Source organism: Raphanus sativus, chromosome 5 (genome assembly GCF_000801105.2).
Source record: "Raphanus sativus cultivar WK10039 chromosome 5, ASM80110v3, whole genome shotgun sequence".
In the NCBI taxonomy this organism is placed as follows: domain Eukaryota; kingdom Viridiplantae; phylum Streptophyta; class Magnoliopsida; order Brassicales; family Brassicaceae; genus Raphanus; species Raphanus sativus.
Genome location: NC_079515.1, coordinates 21990396 through 22010062, shown reverse-complemented (window position 1 = coordinate 22010062; position 19667 = coordinate 21990396). Strand labels below are relative to the sequence as shown.

At 35.2% G+C, this 19667-nt stretch overlaps 3 protein-coding genes across 5 annotated transcripts; 2 read left to right on the top strand and 1 right to left on the bottom strand.

Moving 5' to 3' along the window:
- The first annotated feature begins 566 nt into the window (after window positions 1-566).
- Window positions 567-3834, top strand: LOC108805163 (prolycopene isomerase, chloroplastic). 2 transcript variants are annotated; one of them, XM_018577136.2, is made up of 13 exons: window positions 567-1135; window positions 1225-1431; window positions 1514-1613; window positions 1706-1788; window positions 1873-1929; window positions 2011-2163; window positions 2326-2404; window positions 2493-2641; window positions 2717-2851; window positions 2954-3067; window positions 3203-3313; window positions 3392-3500; window positions 3597-3834. In XM_018577136.2, exons 1-13 carry the CDS (start codon window positions 725-727, stop codon window positions 3668-3670), a joined length of 1782 nt encoding a protein of 593 aa, XP_018432638.1. In that variant the 5' UTR covers window positions 567-724; the 3' UTR covers window positions 3671-3834. The 2 variants fall into 2 exon arrangements, with proteins under 2 accessions (XP_018432638.1, XP_056842461.1); XM_056986481.1 differs by having other exon boundaries at window positions 1083-1139.
- Window positions 3835-3981: 147 nt separating this feature from the next.
- Window positions 3982-6126, bottom strand: LOC108805162 (putative F-box/kelch-repeat protein At3g17570). The gene has a single exon (XM_018577135.2). The coding sequence runs from the start codon at window positions 5342-5344 to the stop codon at window positions 4145-4147; it is 1200 nt and encodes a 399-aa protein (XP_018432637.1). The 5' UTR covers window positions 5345-6126; the 3' UTR covers window positions 3982-4144.
- A 7946-nt stretch (window positions 6127-14072) lies between these two features.
- LOC108805161 (prolycopene isomerase, chloroplastic-like) lies at window positions 14073-19644 on the top strand. Of its 2 annotated transcripts, none has more exons than XM_018577134.2 (4): window positions 14073-14204; window positions 14340-14450; window positions 19176-19284; window positions 19379-19644. In XM_018577134.2, exons 2-4 carry the CDS (start codon window positions 14400-14402, stop codon window positions 19450-19452), a joined length of 234 nt encoding a protein of 77 aa, XP_018432636.1. In that variant the 5' UTR covers window positions 14073-14204; window positions 14340-14399; the 3' UTR covers window positions 19453-19644. The 2 variants fall into 2 exon arrangements, with proteins under 2 accessions (XP_018432636.1, XP_056842460.1); XM_056986480.1 differs by having other exon boundaries at window positions 14099-14204; window positions 14336-14450.
- Window positions 19645-19667: the final 23 nt, after the last annotated feature.

The window sequence follows — 19667 nt, the reverse complement described above, 5'->3', positions numbered from 1 at the left end:
GAATCCAAATACTTTTTTTTTTTTTAAAAGGCAGAGATATATCATAAGAAAATCGTGTTGAAAAGGATCCATAAAGCTGCTTTACCAATGAGCAAGAAGATGATTCGAGAAGACCGAACATTTTCTTGGGCGTTAGCCGCGTTACACCTCTTGTTTTCCTTGAAAGAACCCAAGAAGAGTTGCATAGGTCATTCCATGTTGTATTTTCATAGATTCAAAGATACGGTCTCGACGATACTCGTCCAAGTTGCTAAAAAAGACAGCAATGGTCGTTGAGTATTGATTGATGCTTTTTTGGACCATTTGATTTATTCTGCAGATTCTACGTATACTGGACACGGAATCAGATTCACCACGAAATTAAAAAGTCGAGCCTTTATGTCCTTTTCGCGCCATATAAATCCTATGAGAGTACAAAAAAGAAAGATTACAGAAAAAAAAATTAATCTAACGGTCATTAGTTTATATAAAGAATCAACGGCCAGGATTTGAAGTCAGCAAAATAAAGTTTTTTTTTTCTCCCCTCTTTTTGTAATCTCTTTGGTAGTACTTGCGAGTGTTCTTCACCAAACATTTTTTTTTGCCCGTCCATGTGATGAAAACCAATTTTCCAAATTCGGATAAAAAGACAACACTTTTTAAGTCTTGTCTGATGGAGAATTGATTAGTATCCAAAGGATAATACAACACAGTGACGACGAACTCGAGCTCAGAACCACCCACCATGAATCTGTGTCTTCACAATCCGTTAACGTGTGTTGATCGCAGCTCCTCCTTCTTCTCGGCCTCGAAGACTTCAAATCACAAGCTGGGTACTTTAAAGTTAGGGTTTTTAAAGCATCGGAAGAAGAATCATACGGTTACAGTGAGATCTGTTTCTTCCACTTCTGTAGAAGAAAGGACGAAGAAGAGAGATGAAAGAAGTGGAGGAGGAGGAGAGGGACAAGTGTACGACGCAATCGTCATCGGCTCAGGGATCGGAGGCTTGGTCGCGGCGACTCAGCTATCAGTTAAAGAAGCTAAAGTGTTAGTGCTGGAGAAGTATCTGATCCCTGGAGGGAGCTCTGGTTATTACGAGAGAGATGGGTACACTTTCGATGTTGGCTCTTCCGTCATGTTTGGTTTCAGCGATAAGGTTCGTTTTTTAAAGACTTCTTCCTTTTTAAGATGATTGATGATGAGAATGTTTTGTGTGTCTTTCTAATTGCCTTTAGTTGATAACAGGGGAATCTAAACTTGATAACTCAGGCGTTGAAGGCAGTTGGTCGTGAGATGGAGGTTATACCTGATCCCACCACTGTTCATTTCCATCTCCCCGATGATCTCTCTGTTCAGGTTCATAGAGGGTACGATGAGTTCGTTAACGAGCTTGTTAGCAAGTTTCCTCACGAGAAGGATGGGATTCTTGGATTCTATGGTGACTGCTGGAAGGTTCTGATGTGACTTTCACTTAATTGGATTTTTTGTTTTTGTGTGTACTGAGTGTTTTGTGTTTGTTAACAACGTGGAACAGATCTTTAACTCATTGAACTCTTTGGAACTGAAGTCGCTTGAAGAGCCTATCTACCTTTTTGGACAGTTCTTTCAGAAGCCGCTTGAATGCTTGACACTCGGTATTCTTCTATGTCTTCTGAATAGTATCTAGACTCTTGAATCATTTTTAATGGTATGTGTGTTGATGTTGTTCTCTGTGCTTTATGTACAGCTTATTACTTGCCTCAAAATGCTGGGGATATAGCTCGCAAGTATATAAAGGATCCTCAATTACTGTCTTTCATTGACGCTGAGGTGAGTAAAAAAAATGTCCTTTGGTTCAAACTCACAGTTTATTTTACTCAGTTTTGTAAACAGGCCTATTTTTTTTTCTTGCAGTGTTTCATTGTGAGCACAGTCAATGCTTTGCAGACGCCAATGATCAATGCAAGTATGGTAGGATTCCTGTTTTTTGGCATTTTTGTGTCTACCCCATGTTTCCCCTTTCTGTTCAGTTCTTAAAGTGTTCAACGACAGGTTTTATGTGACAGGCACTATGGAGGAATTAACTACCCGGTTGGTGGTGTTGGTGGGATTGCAAGGTCTTTAGCAGAAGGGCTTGTTGATCAAGGCAGTGAAATACTCTACAAAGCTAATGTCAAAAGCATAATACTTGATGATGGAAAGGCTGTATGTTTCTGTATGACTCTTGCTACATACATTCCCAGTTGTTGTTCTAAAATTTGATCTAGGCGTCCCCCTAGTCGGTCTAGTGATTTCTTGAACATTGATTCTTGCTTAATCTCTTGAAATTTCTATTTGGTTGTGTGTGTGTGTGTGTTTTATCTTCAGGTCGGTGTAAGGCTAGCAGATGGAAGAGAATTCTTCGCTAAGACGATAATTTCTAATGCTACAAGATGGGATACATTTGGTAAGAGAGAAAACAATGACATGCCTAAGTGTTGAATAGGTGTTTTGTTTTGTAAGAATACTTTTAGCATAGTATTATTGTGCTGTAGGGAAGCTGTTGAAAGGAGAAAAGCTTCCAAAAGAAGAAGAAAATTTCCAGAAAGTCTATGTGAAGGCTCCATCATTTCTTTCAATCCACATGGGTGTTAAAGCAGAGGTTCTCCCTCCAGACACAGATTGCCATCATTTCGTACTTGAGGTTTGTTAGTTTCTTACTAAGGCAATTCCATAGTTGTTTGAATGGTTGATTATGTTTCTTTTGTTGCACCTGTAGGATGATTGGAAGAATCTGGAGAAGCCTTATGGCAGTATCTTCCTCAGCATTCCAACCATTCTTGATCCATCTTTGGCTCCAGATGGTCGACATATACTCCACATATTTACAACCTCTTCCATCGAGGATTGGGAGGTAAGACTGATCTTAAAAGAATGAGAGCAAGCATCAAATGTATATCTCTGAGGAATGAGTATAGATATGACATCTCCGTTGACATCTAAATTTTGGTACTAGGGACTCACTCCTAAAGAGTATGAGGCGAAAAAAGAAGAGGTAGCAGCTGGAATCATACAGAGGCTAGAGAAAAAACTGTTTCCTGAGCTCAGTTCATCTATTACGTTTAAGGAGGTTAGGCTTAATCTTTGTTCATGAGCCTAGATTTGCCATTCACACCTGTACCTATATATGTAGTTGCATGAGAGCAAGCCTAGGCCTTAGTTTTGAGTACTTAGCACGTATATCTAAGGTGTTTTTATTCGGCAGGTGGGCACACCAAGAACACACAGGCGATATCTTGCTCGGGATAAGGGAACTTATGGGCCAATGCCAAGAGGAACACCAAAAGGTTTACTAGGCATGCCGTTTAACACAACTGTAAGTCAAAAGAAAAGATAGATGGTTCTGCGGCTAATTTAAATGGTTTTGGCTAATGGTTTTGGCTGATTATAATAGGCGATAGATGGTTTGTACTGCGTTGGGGATAGTTGTTTTCCTGGTCAGGGAGTTATAGCTGTGGCTTTCTCAGGAGTGATGTGTGCGCATCGTGTAGCTGCTGACATTGGTTAGAAAAGCCATCTTTTTTTTTGTAATATGTCATGGGAGACTTGTTGATTGCTACAAGCGCAAGAAGCTAACATTTTTTCATTTAAATTTATAGGGCTTGAGAGAAAATCAAAGGTACTTGATGCTGGTCTTCTTGGTTTACTTGGTTGGCTAAGGACACTCGCATAGTTCTAAGAGTAGAAGGGACAAAGCTAGTGACGATCAGTGGAAGTGTTCCTTAAGTCCATGAGAAGGGCTTTACTATGAACAATCTTTTTATTTTTGTGGTTTAGGACCAAGAAAAGTTGCACATAGATAAGAAAAAAAATATATATATATTGTCTTTCTCTGCATACACTGATATAAATCAAATTTAAGGAGTATAATCCTAGAATTAATAAATAATTGGTATCATAGGAAAGGAATCTAATTCCAACTTCCTATGTTAAAAAAGACGTACTATCTTGAAGAACCTTTGGTCTTAAATTTGGAGATGGAAGTTTTGGGCAGACAATATAAAACATTCAAAACCGAAACATTAGTTTAAGATAAGTCCACAGAAAAACTTTAAAAATATTAAATATCCGAAGATGTGTATAATGTAAAGATCAACTCAAAACACTCTTAACACTGAAAAATCCTTTTTCGGTGGTTTATAAACCACTAATGCCTATTTTTCCTTTTTCGTTCTCGTGTCATGACTCCACCCTGTTGGATTCGAACCAAGCTTGGAACATAATTGTGAATAACCGGACCCAAAGAAAATGTATGTTCTCCTACGGGTATTTTCATGAACCGATTTTCCTCTCCAACAATGTATACCATGTCCTCCCACTTATTTATTATATATTCCATATCGCATAACACGGCCGCTTCCTTCTCCTCGTCGATAAAGAAAGTTGTGTCAGTTGAAAGATCCATTTGAGGATTATACTCATCTAGTTCCAGTGATAAAAATTTGCTCCAGGACACAAGTCTGGCCTGATCAATCTTATCATGTGTCATCGTCATCCATATCTCAATCTTTGGTGGATGAGAAAAGCTGCTATACAATACTGCCAGTCGTTCTTCCCTAACAACTGAGAGAGTTGTAGGAACAAAATCACGATGGCCACTCCAAAATCGAATAGATAAACACTTAAACTTCTCTGTTGAAAAATCGAAACTAAGTAAGACATCTTCTTCATCATCTTCATCATCTATATTGGCAATCCAATAAATATTCCCCTTCAGAGACACTGCCTTTGATATTATTCTTCTGCAGTTATTGGGAAACACGTCATTAAGATCCTTCCAAGAATGAGACTCAAAATCATAGATTCCAGAGTCAACATTTTGAGGTTCTGCGGCATCCCAGCTGCATCTCAAGAGTTTATAGGTTTGGCAAGACTTGTTATTATCGTATCCAAGGGCAAACTCCGAGTTATCCTTGTAACGATCACAGAATGGGATCCACCTAATTTGGCCAGTACAAGGGTTCCAAACCACGAGTCTTTTGTCCCATGTCATGCATAACAATAACCCGTCGCAGTGAAATATATCATATATCTTGAGTTGTTCCGGACAGTGGAAATCTTTGAGGTTAAGCAACTTTGTTTGTGGATCAACAGAGTTGTCGGGATGAATCCCATCGACATTTACATTCATTGAATAAAACTTCTTTGAATCTCTCGACATGAGAACCATACGTTGTTTTGCTGCTTTATCCAAGTGCTTCTTGATGAACTCGTCATCTTTGAATAGAGCGTTCCATCGCTTGCAAATAAAACTTAATCGTCCCAGAGATGTAGCCGGAACTCTAGAGAGTATATCAAGTACCAAATCCCATGGAAGATCTAGCAATCTCAATGCCTCTCTTGTCATCACCCAATGGATTAGAAGAAGGCGCGAGGTGGCTAGCTACGAGACGTGACGGTAACGAAACTTTAGATGCTTATTAGGTTTTTTTACATTTTACAATCTTTAGGTATTATGTATTAGAATTAGAATTAGAGAATATACATACATATATCTATATATATAAAGTAGACTTCTCTGGCACCTCCTGTGTCCACGTCACCTTGGGAGGGAGGGGCAAAATCCGACACGTGTCGACTCGCTGGACTATCTGTGTATTTCACGCTTTTACTTTTTCCTAGCCATCTCTTTCCTTCTTCCTCTTCTAGCGGCGAACTCCTCGACGAAATTTGCGAAAAACTTCAAACGAGCTTTGATATCCGTAACGTCTCACCAGTCCTTGAATTCCCTTGATTGATCCACTCCTCCCACTTGAAGATTCGATCTACCTCTTCGTTTTCCTCAGTAACCGCGTGGAGCTTCAGCTATAAATCAAGGGAAGGACCTTCCTCAGTATTCAATCAAAGGATACCATGATGTCCTTATTCTTCCAGATTCCAAGGGTTTGTCATCTTATTCGTACACTATAAATATAGATCTGAAGAGAGAAATTTCTTACTCTCGAATTCTAAACTCAGTAAGAGCCTCTTCGATTATGGCCAACCCTCATCTGCTTCTGTCTGATTTAAAGGTTGGTCGTTGGAGGGAGGCTGTTGTGACACGGGTCCTCCGTTGTTGGAAAGCAAGGAACTTGAAAAAGAGTGGAGAGCTTATCGGATAGACATAGTTATCAACTTATGATAGATGAGAAGGTATTTGTTCATCTGAAACTATGATAGCTTCAAGGCTTTGGCAGCAATTATGATTAATGCAAATGTTTGATTATATTTTCTTCATTGCAGTCGTTATAAATCTATAACCAACTGATGATACTAACAAACACCCTACTACCTTTTTTGTTCTTAAGTTTCCTAACACACTACTCAATTTACTTACCTATGTTTTGCAGGTACACTTTTCTAATGGCTTAACCTTATATATTGGATATTGTAAGAGAGATTATGGGAATCAAAACCACCTAGAATGATGAGACGCAGTTAATTTAGCGTATAATGGCTAATCTATGAATTGACCGGTTAGTTTAGTTCTCTGTTTTATTATTATAGATGAGTAGCTAATTTATATATCCCCGTTTCTGAATTGTTTCCCTTCACATTCTGTAGTGACCTACATTCTGTGCCACTGTTTTTGATGGCCTCTGCCAACATACTTCATGACAAATTTGTGGTCAATGGTGTTGAGCATAAGTTCATAGTAGCCACGCCCATTAATCCTTAGTTAGTAGGAGGTATGGGTCTTTTAACAACTAAGTCCAGTTAATGAACTTTGCTTATTTAATCTGTTTGTGTATATGTTTTGCTTCCTCCCAGGTCGGCTATTACTAAACTTCACCACAGTCAGTCATTTTTACTTTGACAAAGAAAGTGCTGTTGGGCAGACCATACTTGATGCGTAAATTGAGTACTTTCATACATTTACTCAGTAAAAAAATTAGCTTTATACCCTCCTAACCCTCTTAAATGTTTCATTCAGCAGGAACCGTTTCAGTGATGATGTTTCTTCCTTAGGTCCAACAAAATATGAAGATATTCAAAAACTTGAAACCGTTACGGTGGCTTAGCTAATGCTTGTGTTCTCAACTCTGATCCCCAGGTCCAGAATAAACCTCATCTCTTACTGCTTAATCTCTCTACAATTAAGTGGTTTCCCATTTATTAATTGTGTGGACAGACTGTGAAGTTTCTCTGCATATGGGTGGTGCTACACCTCAAGTTTAAAAGCACTAGAAAGGTTCAACGTGGTTGCTCAACATTCACATGTGCAACATGCAAGAACAGCAATGCCGTTGGGACTCTAAGGTGATCCTTCCCAGGCTCCTGTTTACTGCTATTTGAACTGCAATTCACAGCCATTTTTTTACCAACCACCGTTCGCTAATGTCAAGTCTGTTAATGATGCAGGTACTGTGTCCAGTTGTCTGTCTCAGATGGATCAGAAGCGGCTGTGTTTGTACCTTTTGATGGTCAGATTACAAAGCTCACCAATGTCTGTGCTGGACCTGCTGGTGATATTGTACAGCTAATGGTAGTACTGAGAAATAAACATTTCAATGAATGTGTTAAATTCTTGACAAGCACAACCACTGAACCCTAAGTTTGTTTTGTTTGGCAGGAGCAAGGTATAGTCCTGCAAGCTGGAATGCTCAGCTTCTTTTTTTCAAGAAATGACACATTCAGGACACTAGGACAGCTCAGAAAGTTCAGCAAGGACACAAAATTTGTGTCTAAGGTTAGTCATTTGGGTGGGCAACAGTGGACCAACAAAAACTTAATTTATGTGCATATGATCGATGCAACATGCAAGATTTCAAACTTGAAAACTTATAAAGAGGAAGATATTCAGATATATAAGATCAATTCAACATATTTAATTCAGTTGACTCTTAGTTTAGCTTTAGTCCCAAGTAAACATTTGGAACAAGTTGTCAGGCTCATTAGCCCAGTACGACATCCACAAAAATTAAGCAAGTTCTAAAAAATTTACGTTTGATTATATGATTAAATCAATCCCAACAGTTTCATAACGTCCAACTCTGACCAACAAAAAAAATCTACGACCTTCTGCACCTTTAGGATATGAGACAAATAAAGTTGGCGATAATATGGTGAAGAGAAATCATATATTTCAGACTAGAGGCACACTCCTACACTCCAAAGAACCAATACGTTGAGGAACTCAGCAGGGACGCATAAACTCACCATATCTAACACGAACCTGAACAAATAAAGAAGATACTTTTTGGAGATTTATGGTGCGACCAGAGAAGCCCCTCAGACAGACGGTGGGATTGATGTTGTTGATGGTTGAAAGAACTGCAGCTGCCACTCCAGCTTTATCGGAGCATAAGTTGTTTCTTTTTTATATAAATAAATCATATATATAGTTAAAAAAATATTTATTTATATTGCATTACGCAAACTGAATCATTTGGAGAAAACAAAATAATTTTATTTATACGATTAGTATATATCTTTAGTATTTTTTGTCAGAAATATATATATGTTTTTTTGTTGAAATAAACCAAAATAAGATAAATACAGATCTATAAATGAGTTTTCAATAAACACAAAAATACAATTAGATAACTAAATAAACAGAATTCCAATATAAAAGTATTAGCAATCTAAAAGATATAATGAAACAATGAGCCAGTTTGTAAATAAGTAATATCGACAGAATAATAAATTGCAACGAGTTAACCTTTCAAACTAAAATTAACTAAGTAGCTTTCATTAATTGAGCAACAATCTATAATATCCTTATTTAATTGTAATCAAATTAGAACAAATAATAAAATTGCAACTACAAAAAAAAATATTGAGACGACGACAGCGAAACGACTAAAGAAACTGTAATTCTCATTGTCGACAAAGTGAGCTGTGAATTGGTGCGTTTCAATCTTTTTATCAATTGTTTGTGAAGAAAACTTAATAATACATGAAGTATTCGAATTGAAATTTGGAAGTTTCGTGTTGTTGTTCTTCGGATGATACATTTGAGCTTGCTTTGTTGTTTGAATCCAATATGGAGTGAAGAATCAGAAACACAAAGCATAAATTTCAGGAAGCTTTACTTTACGACTTACGGATAAAGGTGAACTCATAATTAATTTACTTTTTGGTATTAAATTTAGCTTAGTTTCTAAAACAAAATTTCAAATTTTGTTCCTTCTATATAATGTCTACATGGTACTTAACAGTATAAATATGTTATTTAAATAAAATATCAACTTCACTATATGTTTAAATTCCAATAAATTAACTTTGTTACAATTAATGGTTTTTTATTCTACTTTTATTGAATCGATTAATCATAACCAATTATTATATTCCATTTTGAACTAAGCAACTACAAAATAAAGTAATATACTATTGTTACTAACCACTATTAAATAGATTGGAAAAATATCATTTTTCTTAATATATTTTCATTTTTATATTTCTGAACATATATTTTATACTAAAACTATTAAATAATTTGGAAATTTATATAAAAATACAAAACACGAATCCGGCGCGTAGCGCCGGAAAACCACTAGTATATACAAATATAAAAGTTAAGAAAAAAGGAGAACACAAGTTTATCTAAAAACTAAATACGAGCCCGTTGCGTTGCAACAGGGTTTTGATGTTATTATTTAATAAAGAACATAAAGTAATAATTATTTTATTATAATTTTATTATTGATTTGCATATGTTGTGTGAGATTTATTTTATAATTAAAAATTTTACATAAGTTCAAGTTAAAATTTTGTATTTTATAATCATGATACATAGATGAATTTTATTTATTTATTTAATAGATAGTTTTTATTCATGATTTTTATTAAATAATTTATTGTATTGATAAATTTTATAATTTAGTTTTGTTTAATATTTTTTTAAGTTGCATGGTTCTTCAAAGTTGATAATTAATATGATGGCAAGTATATATTTAAATGTGACTTGTTCTAATATATCTCATAATTAAAAGAATATATACTAAGATAATAAAAACAAAATTTTTAGAAAGTAATTATTAATATTATTTAATAGTAATTTTCTATTTTTGAAACCCTAACCAAAAGATAATTGCAAAAGATTATTTGATAACAATTTGTTTTCTAATATTGTGATATGTGTTTTAAATATATACTTTTTATTTAAAATCTTAACTCAAAATCGGTTGCCAGTTGAACTACTGGTTGAACCAATACATATTTTTAATTATTAACGCATATGATTTTTAGTTGTATTATTAGAATCTGTTTGTATTCTAATTTGGAAGTTATACTTTTTATTTTTATAAAATAAGATTATACAACCTTATGGATCATGAATCTATTAACAAAATTAACTGTTGTGATTTGACATTAGTTTATGTTGTTATCAATTATCTATTATAATATTATGTTTTATATTTAGATTAATTTAGATTTAAAATTTAATTTTCTTATTCACATTAGACATTAATAATACTTAAAGATTTTCAGTTTATAATATAACTCGTAAACTGAAATTTTATACTGCTTGTTTAGGATATAACTCGTAAACACATACGATGCTGCTAGATTTTGAAAGCGTGAGATTATTTTCAAAACATTTCAAAATTTATTTAATATAAATATGTATTCTTATACATTTAGATTTATAAATGAAACATTATATCTATTCTATTAATTTTCCTGTATGACCAGTTGATATATGCTGTGTCCAATTTAAAATTTCTAACTATACATTCTTAATCTCAATTTAAAATTTCTAACTATACATTCTTAATCTAACCGTCCACTCATATCTAACCGTCCGCTCCTATTATAACACTCTTATCTAACCGTTCACTCTTATCTAACCATTCGTTCCTATTATGTCTATTACACTAATTGACTTTCGTGTACATCCCCATATATTTTGGTTAGTGGACGTATATTTTCGTTTGGTTAACTACAATCCCTCTTTTTATTAACAGCTATAATTGTTCTTTAAATACGGTGCTCCTATGACTTTTACATATGTGTCTAATGAATAATCAAACAATTCATTTAATCAATGTAATTAATCTGATTGATGTTATTACTATTAAAATTTGATTGATGTTATCAATACTATTAAAACAGGAGTAATATTTATCGACTATTTTTTGACTATCAAAAAGTCTAGGTTGGTCATATTATTTCTCTTCATATATTTATATATATAATTTAATTATCTTTCATATTATTTCTATTCATATATATAATTTAATTGAAATTAAATATACATCATGCCTAAAATTAAGGAACTAACTAACTAATCTATTATTTTTTAAATCAATGACTTTAATTTATAAAAATACGAAATTTCAGTAAAAATAAATTATATTTTATTTATTATTGTAATAAATAATTATATATGTCTATTAATTCGTATATATACAACTATATATTAATCCAAATGAAAAAAAAACAATTTCTTCAAAACACTAACTAAATACATAAAAATATTATTCTTATTAAATTAGATATACATATACATAAATCTATATATATATATATATATATATATATATATATATATGATAAAAAATATTAATAGTTCGATACTATTAATATTTAAAACAAGATGAAACATGTTACTTGATTTTTATGAATATATTTTTACGGGTTATTCAAACACAAAAATATATTTATAAAATATTAACTAATTCAACATATATATTAACACAATTATATCATAAAAATTACATTAACATAAATTGATGCAAGAGAGTGTGGATCAATGGTTTAATTAGTTGTAAAACATAATTACATATATATATATATATAATATAATAAAAAAGATATAGATAAAATTACTAAATATTTACATTTCTAATGCGAATTATGAAATTAAATTTAAATTTAAAATAAGTAATAAACAATACATAAAAAAAATCTAATAACATGTGAATAATAAAAGTAAACTAATTAAATAAATGAAAATTATATTTACAAACATAAACAAAACATAAAAAAAAATCTAATAACATGTGAATAATAAAAGTAAACTAACTAAATAAATGAAAATTATATTTACAAACAAAAACAAAACATAAAAAAATCTAATAACATGTGAATAATAAAAGTAAACTAATTAAACAAATGAAAATTATATTTACAAACATAAATCATTAAATTATAATATAAATATATACAAATTATTGATGCTCACATATATTTCATTTTTAGTATGCATCCTCTCGAATATTGATCTATTACCCTTACAACAAAATGAAAATTTAATTTGACTATAATAATTTAAGTCAAACCGAATTTCATATTGGATCATCTATCAGTTCAACCGGTAATCAGATCCCGGGTTTTAGTTATTTTTACGGGTTTATACGATTTTTAAATAATATTTTTTTAAACTAAACCGAACTACATATGACGTTAAAATACTCAATATAACGTTTCATTTATAAATCTAAATGTATAAGAATACATATTTATATCAAATAAATAATGAAAATTTTCGAAAATAATCATGCGCTTTAAAAGCACGGATCAAAATCTAGCAATATATAATTTCAGTTTACGAGTTATATCCTAAACTGAAAATCTTTAAGTATTATTAATGTCTAACTAGATTTTGACCCGCCCTTCAAAGGGCGGGTATATGTTTTGTTTTAACTTTTTTTTTAATAATTTAATTTATTTTTGTGTTTTCATAATTATATTAGTGTTTAATATTAATTTAATTTAATATATTTTGGTGACTATATTCAATATGTCAAATTGCATAATTATACACTTGTGTCACATGCATTTCAGAAACTATTTTAAAACTTTTTTTTGAAAAATTCGACCCGCAATCAATCCCAAATAACTATTTAAAACTTTATTCCTAAAGTTTGCAATATATTATATTTACTTAGTAGTTACCTAACATAATTTAGTCAAGAATAATTATACCCCAATCGTCCCAAAAATAAAAATATCTTACTTTATTAGACATGATCTATATACTCGAACGGTTCTTAATGTATTGATTCATTTTCTTTGGTCCATAGGTGAAGAGTTGAGTGCACAAAAAATTATATATCTATGGTACTCGGACAGTTGATGATCATATTCTTTATTATCAAAATAACATATACATGCATTTTATCTTACATCAAATGAAATAATAGATTTCTTTTTACCAAAAAAAGTAATGGGTCCGATATTAAAGGAAGCAAAGGAGAGATTGTAGAATACCAAAGTAGAAGGAAAATTATTACCAAATAATCTTTTACAATTATATTTTGTTTAGAATTTTAGAAATGGAAAATTACAATTAATAATATTTTTAATAAGGTTTTTAATTATGAGATAGATTAACACATGTTACAATCTTAAAGTTTTAATTGCCATGTGTCGCGATCATGTTAATTAGTAACTTTGAAAATGAAAGTTTACTATATAATTAATTTCACCAAAAATCGTTTTTATTATCTTATATATTTATTTTAAATTATGAAATAGTTTAACACATATCACATTAATTAACAACTTTGAAGAACCAAGTTTCTTATTAAGTAATTTTAGAATATTATTAAGTGTTTTTAAAATATTCCTTTTTACTATTAAATCAATTTCAAAATTAATTTATTTCAAAATTTGTTTTTTGTTATCGTAGTATATATGTTTTATATCATTATAAATTTAACCTCTTTAAAAATATTAAAAGGAAAATTACTATCAAATAACTATTTGCAACTATGTTTTATTTAGGATTTAAAACTGGAAAATTACTATTAGATATACTTACAATTACTTTTTAACAAAATTTGTTTTTGTTATTATCTTAATATATATATATATATATATATATATATATTTAATTATAATATAGATTAACACATGTCACAATCTTAAAAAATTATTGACACGTGTGCTTACAATTGCTTTTTAACAAAATTTGTTTTTGTTATTATCTTAATATATATTTTTAATTATAATATAGATTAACACATGTCGCAATCTTAAAAAATTTATTGACACATGTTGCGATCATGTTAATTAGTAACTGAAATATCAAGCTTTATATAATAAGATCTTCACAGTATATTAATATCTATTATTTATTAGTAGAAAAAAAAACACACTTCCATTGGATTATCGGTTTGGTTCGGTTTAATTCGTTGACCATTTCATCTAAATTATGGTACTAGGGACTCGCTCCAAAAGAGTATGAGGCGAAAAAAGAAGAGGTGGCAGTTGGAATCATACAGAGGCTAGAAAAAAAACTGTTTCCTGGGCTCAGTTCATCTATTACGTTTAAGGAGGTTAGGCTTAATCTTTGTTCATGAGCCTAGATTTGCCATTCACACCTGTACCTATATATGCAGTTGCATGAGAGCAAGCCTAGGCCTTAGTTTTGAGTACTTAGCACGTATATCTAAGGTGTTTTTATAAGGCAGGTGGGCACACCAAGAACACACAGGCGATATCTTGCTCGGGATAAGGGAACTTACGGGCCAATGCCAAGAGGAACACCAAAAGGTTTACTAGGCATGCCGTTTAACACAACTGTAAGTCAAAGAAAAGATAGATGGCTCTATAGAGTACAAGACTTAAACGTATTATTAGGTATAGAGAGAGTATTTATACAGAGGTATAGATAGGGTAAATACAAGTATAAACTAATTACAAAGAGATCCTCAAACTATATCATATTTCCTTAACACGCCCTCTCAAGATGGTGATGCTGAAGCAACACCAATCTTGCCTCGTATAGTTTGAAAAGGTGCTCGAGCTAACGGTTTTGTAAGTCCATCTGCGAGTTGGTCTTTCGTTGAGACGTGAGAGACACGTAAGACACCCTTTTGAATCTTTTCACGAACAAAGTGATAATCAATAGCGATATGCTTCATCCTCGAGTGAAAAACCGGGTTAGCGCAGAGATATGTGGCGCCTATATTGTCACAGTAGACCGTAAGAATTGCAGAAACCTTGATGCCAAGTTCTGTAAGAAGAGAGTAGACCCATCGTAATTCAGAAGCTGTATTCGCCACAGCTCGATACTCTGCCTCCGTAGAAGATCGTGCAACACCTTGCTGCTTTTTCGAAGTCCAGGATACAGGATGAGATCCAATATAGACGATGTATGCATTGGTGGAGACATAATCGTCGGAATCACCAGCCCAATCTGCGTCTGAGAACGCATGGAGGTTGGTGGAGTTATCTCTGCGCAAGAAAATCCCACGAGTCAAGGTGCTAGAGAGATAACGTAGGACTCGCTTGAGAGCTTGCCAATGATCTGAGGTCGGCTTGTGCATGAACTGAGAGAGACGATTCACTGCATAGGAGATGTCTGGTCTCGTTAGTGCCAAATACTGCAGACTTCCAACTAGTTGTCTGTACTCATGAGGATCAGTCAGCGGTTGGCCAGAGTTCAGAGTAAGCTTTGGATGCGTAGGAAGAGGTGTTGCCACTGGCTTAGCATGCAGCATATTCGCCTTAGCTAGGAGATCAGTTATATACTTCTTTTGCATCAAGTGCATTCCTTGTGAAGTACGTTTCGTCTCAATGCCGAGAAAGTAGCTAAGATCCCCCATATCCTTGATAGAAAATCTGTTCGCTAGGCGAGTGATAACACGCTGAACAAGATGTGAGTCAGTTCCAGTAACAAGTATGTCGTCTACGTAGACCAAGACATATATAAATTTCCCTTGAACTTTCAGTATGAAAAGTGAGGTGTCGGAGAGGGAATTTTTAAAACCAGAAGAAATGAGAAATGATCTTAGCTCAGAGTACCAGGCCCGTGGAGCTTGTTTCAAGCCGTAGATGGCTTTCCACAGCCTACATACATGTGTAGGACGAGTAGGATCAGTGAAGCCTGGAGGTTGAGCCATGAAGACCTCTTCGTTTAAGTATCCTTGAAGAAATGCCGTATTGACATCAATCTGCCTAACAGGCCAATCATTGGTCACAGCTAATCCCAAAACAATACGAATGGTTGTCGCTTTGATCACTGGGCTAAAAAGTATCGATATAGTCCACTCCTTGCTGTTGATGAAACCCTTTAGCCACAATGCGAGCTTTGTATTTATCAATACTACCATCAGGCTTATACTTGATCGTGAAGACCCAGCGACAACCCACAATGTTCATTGCCTCTGTTGCAGCAGTGAGATCCCAAGTGTGGTTTTCGGTGGTTGAGTTAAACTCAGAGCTCATTGCTTTGCGCCAGTGTTCATGTTTGATGGCCTGCTGCCAAGTAGAAGGAATCCAGTGAGGATCACATTGGATAGAAGCAGTTAAATTGTACCTGACCACTGGTTTGACAATATTATTCCGCGAACGCGTCGTCATGGAATGTGTCGGCGGAACAGGCTGAGCAGCAGGCGGAGCAACAGACGGAGGAACATGCTAAGCAACAGGCTGAGCGACAGGCTGAGGGATAGGCTGAGCAACTGGTAACGTTGTCGGAGCAGGAGGCGGAGCTGCTGGTTGTGTTGTCGAAGCAGCAGGCGAAGCTATGGGAACCTGTTCAGGCTCTGCATCGTCCTGTGAAGTAGATGTAGTAGATGGAGAGGACTGAACCGGAGTCGGTGCCGGAGTTGTGGAGCTCGGAGACTGCTGTTGTGATGCCGATGGTGAAGAATCACTCGCAGGTAGCAGATTGCTTTCAGACACCGTTGGAGATTGTACAAATGACCTTGGCAAGGGTATCGTGGTAAAAGGTGGGGAAGGTGTAGCTGGGTTTGGTTCAGGTATAGGTGAGGACTTTGGTGTGGTTAGCTTGGGATAGGGAAACTCGGTCTCGTTAAAACGAACATGCCGAGAGACGTAGATACGACCTGAAACTGGATCAAGACACTGATATGCACTCTGAGTTAAGGAGTAACCGACAAAAACACAAGGTGATGATCTGTGTTCTAGCTTATTTGGCGCATACGGTCGTAACCAAGGAAAGCATAAACAGCCAAAGGTGCGAAGTTTGTGGTAATTTGGTTGGATATCAAAGAGCTTTTGGTAGGGAGATAGGTTAGACAAAACTGGTGTGGGTAATCGGTTTATAAGGAACACTGCTGTAGCGAAGGCTAAAGGCCAATAGGTTAAAGGCATTTGGGTAGAGGACAGGAGAGATAAGCCAGTTTCAACGACATGTCTGTGCTTTCTTTCAGACAAGCCATTGTGCTCAGGGGTATGGGGTGGAGTGGTTAGATGTGTGACACCATGAGTAGCGAGAAAATGACGAAGAGCAATAAACTCACCACCATTGTCTGTATACAGGTTGCGAAGTTTGATTTGAAACTTGGTTTCGGCTAAGGGTTTGAATTTGAGAAAGATTTCTTTGACTTGGGATTTAGCTGTAAGAGGAAAAAGCCATGTATATCGGGTGAAATGATCCACTAGAACAAGATAGTATTTAAAGTTTTGAGTGGAGGTAATAGGTGATTGCCAAACATCAGAGAAGACATATTCAAGAGGATGAGTTGAAACAATGGTACTCTGATGAAAATGAAGGTTTTGGGTTTTATTAAGTAAGCAATCATTGCAAGGAGAAACACTCGAAGTTTTATTGAAACATAGCAAAGAAAAACTAGAAACAATCGTTTTAAGAGTAGAAGAAGAAGGATGGCCAAGTCTATGGTGCCACTGAAAAAGAGTAGTTTTGGTATCGGGGTAGGAGACATGGGATACGGCTGGTTTGTGACAGGATAGAGGCCATTCGTACAAGTCACCCTTCGCGTGTCCTTGGAGCAACCGGATTCCCGTTGAGAGATCCTTCACCTGAAAACAAGAAGGAAAGAATTCCACCGAGACTTGATTAGCATTGCACAATCGATATACTGAAATCAAGTTCTTGTTAACATTGGGCACACATAGTATATCTTGCAGTTTGAGTGATCTAACAGGTGTTAAGAGTGAAGAAGAACCAGTATGAGTGATACGTAAACCTGAACCATCTGCGATGGCTACTTCTTCTCCACCATTATACGGCTGATGTATAGCCAGGTTGTTGAGATCGGAAGTAAGGTGATGAGTTGCTCCACTATCAAGGAATCATGCGTTGGGGTTGTAAAGAGACGCCTGAGAGACGTTAGCACGCGGCTGCCATACATTCGAGTGTGGTGGTGCTGTGTAATTCGAGTTTCCACCAGAGAGTTGTGGACAACGACGCACACTGTGTCCAAAAACACTGCAAATTTGACACTTCCCCTGATACCCACGAGACTGAGACGGCTGTGAGTGCGGGTTGGACGGGTGGTGCTGGTGAGAATGACCACCACCACGGTAACCTCCACGACGATAGTTGTTGCTGTTGTTGCGACCAGTCGTTGGAGAGTTCTTGTAGTTTGTGAAGTTTGCAGACACGGGTGCAGGGGAGACAGCAACAGAGGCGACTTGAAGTTTAGCCTCTTGATTGAGAAGCTTCTCATGGATCTCAGTCAAGGAAGGAGGAGTTTCACGACCTTCGATTTGATCAGCTACCGTCTTGTAGTCTTCTGGGAGGCCGTTCAGTATATGCTCGATCTGATCTTCAGAATCAAGAGCTTTGCCAAGCAAAGCGAGTTCGTCAAAGCGGGTTGTGAGCCCCTGGAAATACTCATCAATAGGCTTCGTGCCTTTCGTCCACGAGCGTAGCTGGTGACGTATCTGTTGCACATGTCCTCTGCTAGGCTTTGCGTACGTCGCGTTAAGGATCCTCCATATCTCGGATGCCGTTGTTGCAGTCGAAAGTATAGGCTGTAGAGTCATGGTGATTGCGCCAAGTAGTGCACTGTAAATCAATCGGTCTTGGCGCTTCCACAGCGTGTAGGAAGGATTTGTTTCCAGCGATCCATCTGCAGCGGTGATAGTAGGCGGTGGAACGGTAGCAGATCCATCAATGAAGCTCGCCAAATCGTACCCATCAAGAAGGGCATGGACTTGTCTACTCCACATGAGAAAGTTGGAGTTGGTGAGCTTGGTGACATTGGTCATGTTGATGTTCAGAAGAGTTGGGTTAGAGGAGACGATGATAGTCTCGTTAACAGAAGCCGATGAGCTGGACATGTTGATGTCGAGAGAAGAAAAAAAATTGAATAGGAAGATGGCGGCTTTAGATATCAGGCTCTGATACCATATAGAGTACAAGACTTAAACGTATTATTAGGTATAGAGAGAGTATTTATACAGAGGTATAGATAGGGTAAATACAAGTATAAACTAATTACAAAGAGATCCTCAAACTATATCATATTTCCTTAACAGGCTCTGTGGCTTAACTAAATGGTTTTGGCTAATGGTTTGGCTGATTGTAATAGGCTATAGATGGTTTGTACTGCGTTGGGGATAGTTGTTTTCCTGGTCAGGGAGTTATAGCTGTGGCTTTCTCAGGAGTGATGTGTGCTCATCGTGTAGCTGCTGACATTGGTTAGAAAAGTCATCTTTTTTTGTAATATGTCATGGAGACTTGTTGATTGCTACGAGCGCAAGAAGCTAACATTTTTTTCATTTAAATTTATAGGGCTTGAGAGAAAATCAAAGGTACTTGATGCTGGTCTTCTTGGTTTACTTGGTTGGCTAAGGACACTCGCATAGTTCTAAGGGTAAAAGGGACAAAGCTAGTGACGATCAGTGGGAGTGTTCCTCAAGTCCATGAGAACGGCTTTACTATGAACAATCTTTTTATTTTTGTGGTTTAGGACCAAGAAAAGTTGCACATAGATAAGAAAAAAAAATACATTTTGTCTTTCTCTGCAATCTGCATACACTGATAGTATAAATCAAATTTAAGGAGTATAATCCTAGAATTA

Coding starts and splice junctions, on each gene's coding strand:
- LOC108805162 (XM_018577135.2), bottom strand. CDS start 5,344: ATGACAAGAGAGGCATTGAGATTGCTAGATCTTCCATGGGATTTGGTA.
- LOC108805163 (XM_018577136.2), top strand. CDS start 725: ATGAATCTGTGTCTTCACAATCCGTTAACGTGTGTTGATCGCAGCTCC. Junction 1,136..1,224: donor TGTTTGGTTTCAGCGATAAG/GTTCGTTTTTTA, acceptor AGTTGATAACAG/GGGAATCTAAACTTGATAAC. Junction 3,068..3,202: donor CATCTATTACGTTTAAGGAG/GTTAGGCTTAAT, acceptor TTTATTCGGCAG/GTGGGCACACCAAGAACACA.
- LOC108805161 (XM_018577134.2), top strand. CDS start 14,400: ATGCCAAGAGGAACACCAAAAGGTTTACTAGGCATGCCGTTTAACACA. Junction 14,451..19,175: donor GCATGCCGTTTAACACAACT/GTAAGTCAAAGA, acceptor TGATTGTAATAG/GCTATAGATGGTTTGTACTG. Junction 19,285..19,378: donor TCGTGTAGCTGCTGACATTG/GTTAGAAAAGTC, acceptor TTAAATTTATAG/GGCTTGAGAGAAAATCAAAG.